Source organism: Cyclopterus lumpus, chromosome 4 (assembly GCF_009769545.1).
Source record: "Cyclopterus lumpus isolate fCycLum1 chromosome 4, fCycLum1.pri, whole genome shotgun sequence".
In the NCBI taxonomy this organism is placed as follows: domain Eukaryota; kingdom Metazoa; phylum Chordata; class Actinopteri; order Perciformes; family Cyclopteridae; genus Cyclopterus; species Cyclopterus lumpus.
The window spans coordinates 25,128,315-25,138,314 of NC_046969.1; the positions used below are offsets into that span (position 1 = coordinate 25,128,315).

At 45.6% G+C, this 10,000-nt stretch overlaps 1 protein-coding gene across 1 annotated transcript in view; it reads right to left on the reverse strand.

Annotated features, from left to right (window-relative positions):
* dab1a (DAB adaptor protein 1a) overlaps positions 1 to 10,000 on the reverse strand; it is a 53,650-nt gene that overhangs the window by 14,509 nt on the left and 29,141 nt on the right. The window contains exons 9-14 of the mRNA XM_034531077.1: positions 5,751 to 5,807; positions 3,429 to 3,491; positions 2,649 to 2,745; positions 1,041 to 1,420; positions 156 to 351; positions 1 to 48 (exon numbers count right to left, since the gene is read on the reverse strand). The exon at positions 1 to 48 is cut by the window's left edge and continues 101 nt beyond it. Coding sequence (XP_034386968.1) covers positions 1 to 48; positions 156 to 351; positions 1,041 to 1,420; positions 2,649 to 2,745; positions 3,429 to 3,491; positions 5,751 to 5,807 — 841 coding nt within the window. The remainder of the gene's footprint in view (positions 49 to 155; positions 352 to 1,040; positions 1,421 to 2,648; positions 2,746 to 3,428; positions 3,492 to 5,750; positions 5,808 to 10,000) is intronic.

A 10,000-nucleotide genomic window follows, 5' to 3' on the forward strand; every position in this document is an offset into this window, starting at 1 on the left:
AGGCCGAGGACTTGGAGGGGGAGCTCTGCCTGGGAGCCGGGGTGGGAGCTGGGGGAGGGGGAGGGGGAGGGGGGGGGGGGGGGGGAGAGACAAGCCGAGTCAGACAAGAAAACGAGAGCGACGGACATAAAGACCAAAGACCCGTCTTCTCTCACGTGAGTTGGTGGACGGCGTCGTGGACGTGACCGGCGTCAGGTTCATCTGAGAGATGTCGAAGTCGTCGCCGTCGTCCGTGTCCTGGGCCGTGCCCACGCGGCTGAAGTAGGACGTGAACGCCTCGGAGGTCCCCGAGAGGCCCGGCTGCTCGCCCTTCTTGGCCGGCATGGCGGGAGGCTTCGCCAGCTGGAAATCCTGGAGGGAGGGGCGTGAGGTCAGTGAGGAAAGGCCGCCATTAAAAAAAACTTTTAAACCCCCCTCCCCCCCCCCGTCGTCTTTTAAATTAATCACTCGTTCTTTTATTGTGGAGGGCGACTTCAGGCTTCACTTACACATCGCGCTTTCCAGACTGCATTTAAAGAAAATAAATGTATATACTGTATATAAATGTACGTCATTGGTATTCATTATTAAAATAATAAATCGCACGCCAGGAATTTACATTTCCAGTATATAATATATGTAGAATATAAACTTAATTTAACTCTTAACTTTATTTTTTAAAAGCTTCCAAATCCAAGAGATGGTCATTAAAAATATCTTCAGCTTTTGTCTTTATTTCAAAACCCAGCGTAAAAAAAAGAAGAACTTCTGCTATTTGTTAAGGATGCAAAATACAAAAATATACAAAAAACCCAGTCTGTGTCATCTTCTCCTTTCTATTAGCTGGTCTAGAAGCAGACCCCCCCCCCCCCCCCACCCCCCATCATCAAATATACAAAAATGAAAAAGTGCAGATGGGATAATTTTTTTTGTGCCATCGATAGATGAAAACGTAATATTAAATATCAGGGGCTCTTCACGACCCATTTTCCTAATACTAAAGTCTTAATAAAGACAAGCTAAACGTGGTCTCTGGTCTCGTCAGACCCCCCCTCCCCCACCTTGAACATCTCCTTGCCCATCTTCCTCGCCCGCTCCCCGTGCTGCGGACTCGACGACGCCGACGGGGAGGGGGCCGAGGCGCCGGCTCCAGCGCACGGGTGGTGCCCGTCGCCGGCCGGCGTCACCGTCGTGACGGAGGCGAGCGTCTGGAACATGGCGCCCACGGGTTGGGCGGGGAGGTAGGCCGCGGGGGGGAAGGCTCCGGCCGCCATGGCCGCCCACTGCTGCTGCGTGGCGGGGAAGATGTTGGCCTGGCCCCAGATGAGCGGCTGGCCGCCCGGCAGCACCGGGCCGAGAGGAGACTGGACCCCGAAGGCCTGGGCGGCGAACGCCTGCTGGGACCAGTGGCCGGGGGGGACGGCGCCCATCGTCACGTAACCTGGGGGGCCAACAGTCTGAGGTCAGGACCGTGTTCATGATAATAACACAGTAACAACACCATTAATCATAAAGAAGAAAAACAGTGTGTTACCAATGTTGAGGTCAAACAGAAAAGAGGCTCCGCGTGCTTCATCCATTAAACTATTTTTATTTACACCACCTCCACTTCAAGCCTCTCCAATCAGCTCCGTGCTCGGCAGCCAAAGTTCAGCCAAAGTTCACAGAATTGTTGTCTCTGGATAATCAATCTTGGCTTCCTAGTTGCGCTGAGGAGCGCAGAATTTAATGTTTTTTATGGGTCAAAGCAGACGGTTTGTTCAGGGAGAGATTTTTTTTTAAATGAGCCGTGTTTAATTAAATGCTTTTCATGTAAAAAAAAAAGAAGAAAATCACAATTATAAGCGTCGTTTCGGTGGACCTTTTTCTGACGGAAGCGCTCGTCGCACACGATGTGTTTAAGGACCGTCGGAAAGATGAAAAATCTGATTAATTCTATTCTATTTTTTTTTTACAGCTTCTGGCTGTGGTAAACAGTGTATTCTTGACAATTGTTTAAAGAAAACACGCTCGTCCGCCGCGTTCGGGGGTTCAGAAAACGTACAGAAAATGTCAATATTTTGCATGAAATTGATTCAAATACCCAGCGTGCGTAAACTGCATATTCTCCACACAAGACCCAGAGAGCGCTGCCCTACTTCTTGCCTGCGGCTAATGTGGCGTCCCCCGATGGTCGCGGTGAAACCATCATAATTACCTCGAGAACGAGGGAGAGTCATTATGAAGAAGCCCGACACACGCGCTCATTAAAATCACTACAGACTCATCAGCAGAAGCTTTTTCCATCACGCACTCGCCCCCCCCTCCCCCCCTCCTCCCCCACGGCGCGGCAGGAAGCTGACATTTAACCTCGAGCGGGGGGAAGACGAGAGGTGAGGAGGGGAGGAGGAACAAGGAGATCCGGTGCACGCCGGCGTCTAATCCACCGCATACCGAGGAGCCTCCGGCGCGCTCGTCCCGGCGTGTTTTATTACTTTCCTCGGCCTCTCGGCCACAGGTGCATTGAGGCCGAGCGCTAATGATGCATTTCATATTCAACGCACGACCAATACGCCGCCTTTCCTCCTCCTTCCCCGCCACTCATCTACATTTCAATCCTCTCTCTCTCTCTCTCACTCTCTCTCTCACTCTCTCTCTCTCTCTCTCACTCTCTCTCTCTCTCTCTCTACCTGTGGGCACCGACGCAGGACTGAAGGAAGCAAACAGCTCCGTGGGCGGCTGCAGGCCCAGCGAGGGGTCCAGGATGTTGGCTGGAGAGGCGGGGGTCTGTGGAGTCAGGGAAAAGGGTTAAACCATCATCATCACCATCATCATCATCATCATCATCATCATCGCTAGGACGTAAATAGCAAACTGTGTACGTGTTTTATAATTGCAGACCATTCGTGTTGTCATTTCTAATATTATTTCTATAACATTTTTACAGAATAAAAGACGCTATTCTGCATGTAACCAACACAACTCAGTTGTTAAGTTGTTAAGACGACAACCAGCCGGTGTAGCATTACAGCAGCTAACTAGCAAGCTAGCTAACTAGCTAGCGGTCTGCTAGTTAGCCCAGTAACTTGCTAACGCGCTAATATCCCACCATGCTTTGATGCTACACGAGTTACGTAAGTCGTGGCTCTGAGCGTCGCTCTGAAGGGGAACGCCCCTTTTAAGTTATTTCTACGGTAAAAAAATATTTTCAAATGGAACTGGAAGAACTACGTTTATATATATTTTTTATTTGACCAAAATGTTTTGCCTTCGGGACTTTCAAGCTAGCTAACTAGACCCGGGGATCTTTTTACTAACCCTCACCAAGTCGAGGGGCGTGGCCTAAATCTGTCAGAAAGCGCTAAAAAGGCAAACTGCTCCATCTCCCAGTGTATTTTTTTTTGATAAACTTTCCGACTATTCAAAAAAATAAATAATCCCGACCCCGTCCCTCGTATGCAGCTACTCACCGATGGGGAGGTGATGTCAGGGGGCGTGGACATGTCTCCAAAGATCTCTAATTGGTTGATATTCTAAGAATAAGAGAAACCCGCCAGTCAGGAACAACAACAATACTGTATGTACATATATATCATATATATAATATATATATATATATACTCATATATATTTCTGTGTTATCTGGGTCGGTTTGCATTCCAGTGCAACATGCAGAACACATCGCATGCGACACGGTATGTCGGTATATGTGGTACCTACCTGAACACTGTGGCGGCAACACAGAAGAGGAAGAGGAAGAGGAAGAGGAAGTGGAAGAGGAAGAGGAAGTGGAAGTGGAAGAGGAAGTGGAAGTGGAAGAGGAAGAAGAAGAAGAAGAGATGGGATAATGAGATGAAATGATTGATTATGATGACATACCTACCAGGAGGAGTTATCACAATCTTTCAAGGGGGCAACAAAACACCCAGTCTGTGTCATCTCCTTTCTATTAGCTGGTCTAGAAGCAGACCCCCCCCGACCCCCCCCCGACCCCTATCATCACAGCACCGTGTCTTCTTCTGGACAAGTCATTACGGACGTGTGCTTCGCCTCACAGGGACTCGTTATCAAAGACAGCAGCCCCCTTTATCTATTTGATCTGAATTTCTTCTGTTTCCTTTCACAGTCTCCCAATGATCCTCCTCTTTAGTATCTCTCTCTCTTTCTCTCTCTCTCTTTTCTCCGCCGCACATTAATAATATCTTTTAGGCCTGGTGGCGAAGCGAAGGAAAAAAAAACAAAACTCTATTTATAGCCGTTAAAAAGGAATTTAAGCCTTGAATACATGGTCAGAGATTTGCATAAATCACGGAAGCGGATAATTTCTTTTGAGATAATGAATGTTCTTAGAATATCTTCGTCTCTTCTCCCTCGTGGGTCGCAAAGTTCTTCACGCTTCTATCAGAAAATGGATCCGAGAGCATTTTTTAAAATGCATTTATTTATTTATTTTCTCACAAAGAAGCGGAGGAATGTAACGTGGACGACTGTCGCGGATGAAGATCGACGAGACGATACGAGATGCGTCCGAGATATATATATATATGCAATGTGGACCGGTAACGGGAAGTCCGTGGGATGAATAAATAAAATAAAGAATCGCTCTCCTGGACGGAAAAATACAATAAATTCGAGTAGAGACGTTTGCTGATGTTCTTCAAACAGAAAAGCAGGAAGAAGAAAGAACGCCATTGGAGCGAATGCTGCACCAGTTGGACGTTTATAGACTTTACGTCCACGTCCAGGACTCAATACTGTGATCATCCCCCTGTTTTGAATGCTTTATTAATGTACCGTGTGTGTGTGTGTGTGTGTGTGTGCCGTCCACTCACCCCGCCGACCTCCACCGGTTCTCTGACAGACACGCTGACCTTTACGTCCGTCCGTTTGATGCCGGAGAGGTTTTTGTGAACGCCAAGGGTGCACCCGTAACATGCGCCATGCTCCACTTTACTTTCTGCTTAAAACCTGGTTGCTACGCAACTGCAGGGCCGCGTGTTTTATTAATGCGTGACGAAGTGTGGGGGGGGGGGTCACCCGGCGGCTAAAGATGAGGACGGGTTACGCCTGCTGGTCGTCAGGTCTGATTGATTTCCGTGTTTTGATTTAATGCAAAACTGCTGACCCGGCATTTTTTGTCATATTGACACTTTCTGGCAAATTAATAAAAAGTGGCCTCACAACATCGACCCGAGCCGACGGCGTCACGGTGCTAAGATGGTTGAAGGACGACCGGCTAGATGGGAAGCGAATATATCTTAAGACCTGCATTCTCTCTCCTGACCACCAGGGGGCGACTCCTCTGGTTGTATAGAAGTCTATGCTTCATGTGTTAAAGCTGCATTCTCTCTCCTGACCACCAGGGGGCGACTCCTCTGGTTGTATAGAAGTCTATGCTTCATGTGTTAAAGCTGCATTCTCTCTCCTGACCACCAGGGGGCGACTCCTCTGGTTGTATAGAAGTCTATGCTTCATGTGTTAAAGCTACATTCTCTCTACTGACCACCAGGGGGCGACTCCTCTTGTTGTATAGAAGTCTATGCTGCATGTGTTAACGCTGCATTCTCTCTCCTGACCACCAGGGGGCGACTCCTCTGGTTGTATAGAAGTCTATGCTTCATGTGTTAAAGCTGCATTCTCTCTCCTGACCACCAGGGGGCGACTCCTCTGGTTGTATAGAAGTCTATATAAATGACTTCTCTCTTGATGTACTCCCTCAGTAAACATTGTAAACATGAGTTTATGTTATAAAATGTGACCTCGTGAATCGAAGCGGTCCCAAACCTCCTTACCTGAGTCACCAGGTCCAGGTCTAAGTCTATCAGGTCTGCCACCTCCGGCTGCTGCTGCTGCTCTTGTTGGAGTGGCTGACCGTGATAATGATGAAGATGAGGAGGAGGAGGATGGTGAGGTGTGTGTTGATGTCCGTTCTGCAATCACAACCCCAGTGTTAGATGGCAGGTGGGATGAAGATGCGCTCACACACACACACACACACGCATATTAGTGTTTTATCGTACACTCAGAGAGAGGGTGAGACAGAAGGGGTCAGAGGTGAAATGAGGAGGAGGAGGAGGAGGAGGAGGAGGAGGAGGAGGATGGTCTACAGGTGTCACAAAACACACACACACACACACACACACACACACACACACACACTCAGAGCACAGAGCCACGCTCCTCTCGCCAGACTTGGAGAAGTGAAGATAGGAACAGGTTTTAGAGATCATCCCGACCTTTAGTCTGCACTACAGCGCTGAGCCGGGGGTTCAAATCCCCCCTTTGTGCTCCCGTAAAGCCAACGGGCCGGAGAGAGAGTTGGATTACCTCACAGAGATTGTGTGTTGGGGGGGGGGGGGGGCCGAGGGGGAACCGTACCCGACTACTTTGGACCCTCAATGGAGACGCCGGTCCTTTTCTTTTCAGCCCGGTGGCGCCGCCGGTCTGCACGACACGTACACGATGTCGCCGAGTGTTTGTTTTTTCTTTCTTCTTCGTGAAGTACGGTCGAAGGAGGAGCCGGAGAACAGCCCCCCCCGCCCCCCCCCCCCCCTTGGAACTCATTACGGTTCATTGAAAAATAAATAAAGTATATAAGTGATGAAATGTATCAAAAGAGGTTTGAATGTAGCGTCATTCCTCTCTCCCTCTCTCCCTCCCTCTCTCTCCCTCTCTCCCTCTCTCCCTCCTCTCTCCCTCCCTCTCTCCCTCCCTCTCTCTCCCTCCCTCTCCCTCCCTCCCTCTCTCTCCCTCCCTCCCTCTCTCTCTCCCTCTCTCCCTCCTCTCTCTCCCTCCCTCTCTCTCTCTCTCTCTCTCCCCCTCTCTCTCCCTCCCTCTCCCTCTCTCTCTCCCTCTCTCCCTCCTCTCTCCCTCCCTCTCTCCCTCCCTCTCTCTCCCTCCCTCTCCCTCCCTCCCTCTCTCTCCCTCCCTCTCCCTCTCTCTCTCTCTCTCCCTCCTATCTCTCTCTCCCTCCTTCCCTCTCTCTCCCTCCCTCTCCCTCTCTCCCTCCCCCCCTCCTCTCTCTCTCGCCCTCCCAATTATCCCAGTGTTCCCACTACACGCCCTCTCCATCTCTTCGCCCCCTTTATCTTCCATCAGCGCGGCCGCCACCTCTCAATTAGCCGTCTCCGGGGGTGAAACCTTAATTACCTGCTCACGTGTGTTATGCACACAATTATCTCAGCCCCCCTTTTAATTAACGCCACCTCGCTGCCCCCCCCCCCACCCCCCCGCAAGCCTGACTAATTGTGGTCGACAACACTGCCAAACTGTCACATCACACACCCACACACACACACACACACACACACACACACACACAACCAGGCCGTAGTAATTGTCTCGGTCAGTCTTTCTTTCACACATGGACATAAAGGTCAGGTAAAGGTCAGGTAAAGGTCAAATAAAGGTCAGATAAACGTCACACACGTATGCTGAGTTCACACCAACAGATTCATTTAATCTAAGATTAGTCTAAAACTGGGTTTAAAATGAGTACATCCAAGTTAAAGTGAACGGTATTGTGACGAATGTATAACTGGATAGGAACCGGTCTCAGTGTAGTCCTGATCCTCATGTGGGACCTACTTCAGTACACGAGACCACCAGAGAGAAGACGGTCTATTTTTATAGAGTTATTCTTAATGCTGAAATCACACATTTCACCAGAAACTCCTCCTTAGAGGTTTTCTTAAGGGAAACCTGGCGCTCAGAGACACTACCACTTTGGTCCACAGGGGGCGCCAGAATCAGCACGAAAGTTCCTTTTATCAACTTTAAATAGATGATCAAAATGATGCTTGTTTACCTAAATTAAAATAAATAGGTTAAAAAAAGTGGGGGAAAACGTGACACAATATTTAATATTAAAATGTCTGTAAGCCTTTTGCTTTCATGACTAACAAAAGGCTTACAGACATTATAATATTTCATATTTGTTTTTGGGAAGATTAAAAAAAGGACAATAGCAAGTGGAATCGAAAAAAACATTTGACTTTCTGCTGGTTCAATCTTTTCCTTTCTGAATCTGTAACTTCAGATAAATTCAGCAGCAGCATCATCAACATATATTTGAGTTCGTCCCTTATCTACATTATTTTTCTCAATCCATCTAAAAAAAAGCAGCAATACAAAAAAAAAATGAAACCTCCTTAAGTGTAAGTTTAAAGTTTGAATTGGAGTTCAAGGTTTTGGTGCAACACAATTTAATTTAATCTAATTTTAGACGTTTAACGAGAGGTTTCCATTTTCTTAATTGTAAGTTAGCTTGTTTTACATGATTTTCACTTTAAAAAACAAGTCTTTGTGGGTTCGAGTCTTATTTGAATGTTTATTCAAACCAGGAAGCCGGTTTATATTTATTCACGACGAACTTCCAGATAAACATCGTCGACGCTAATCCAGTGGGACCGAGTCGACGTGCCGTTGAGTCAACTCTCTCAGTTCTTACGGGGTCAAAGGCCGCGCGCGTGTGTGTGTGTGTGTGTGTGTGTGTGTTATTGATTCGTCATCGTTTACGAAGGTGACAGAGTAAACAAAGGAGGCGACCGCTTGAGACGGGGAGGTCGTGTTCCTGTCGTTTCATCCCGGGCGTTAGAGCCGTTAATCCTTCTCCCGGGTAAAAGGGCCCCGACTCACTGTATTAAATGAGGGGATGCAGGCTGATTTGAGCGATCAATCAAATCAATAAGTTTATATGTTGCAGATTTACACGCGACAAAAATAGACTTGAAGCATAAAAAAATAAGTGATTTAATATAGAATATATACAAAATTAAATTCATGAATTTACACTTCTATTGAATATTTATTAAATAACATTTTTTAAAGGTAGAATATATACTAAATTAAATTCATGAATTTCTACTTATGTATTAAATTGAATATTTATTAAATTACAATTTTTAAATGCAGAATATACAAAATTAAATTCAGGAATTAGCAGTTATATTATATTGAATATTTTTTTTAATAACAATTTTTAAATGTAGAATATACAAAATTAAATTCATGAATGTACACTTATATTATATTGAATATTTATTAAATAAAACATTTTAAAGGTAGAATATATAAAATTCAAAGTATGAATTTTCACTTTTATTATATTGAATATTTCTAAAAAATATTTTTTTAAGGACGATCATTTTAAATATGTATATTTTTAATCTCACGTACCCCCTGGAGTACCTTCGCGTACCCCCATTTGACAACCACTCTCTGAGAGTCGGGTCATTATTATTTAAACTTATTGATTATAAACTCACTCGCTATCAAGTTTTGTACATTTTGAACATTTCGTGGAATTAAAACGGCAAAATTATTGTGTAAAGTAAACAAATAAATAAGATTAGAGCAAATGCAACGATGTATATAACAGGCAAAAAAAAGAGTTTAATTGCGTACGAGTTAATTGTAACATTTTTGAATGCCTTTTAAAAAATGTCTTATTCAGCGTCGGGCTGTGCTTAGCTCCGCCCCCTCGTCTCACTTCTCGTTGCATGGAACCAAGATGGCGACGGCCAAAACGCCAAACTTAAGACTTCAAAACCACCGTCCCCAAAACAAAAGTCACCTCTTATTTACAGCCTATGGTGCGTCTTCGAGCTTTTTTATTAATATATTTTCATTAATGTATTTTATTTTCGTGTGTGGTGCCAAACATTGACATTCCACATAAATAACTACAAAAAAAATAAAATAAAAATAATAAAAATAAAAAATAAATAATCTGCAGTCTCCATATGAACAATAATATAATGTTATTTTCATTTGGTAATAAATCAAACAATAACTCTGTACGGCTCCTCGTGTTAACGATGCGTTTAAAATCACATTTTAGCATTTTTTTCAGACGCCTCGCAGTTCTTTTCCACTAAATCTAAGATAAAAAAACAAATGACACGTTCTTCAATCATCCCAGTGGGAGGATCCACTCGCGGTTCTCTGTGATCACCGAGACTCGGATCCACTTCATTCAGAAACCAGGATGGCCGACTCGTCCAATTGGTCGCACAACAAGAGAGAGAGAGGAAGTATTGGA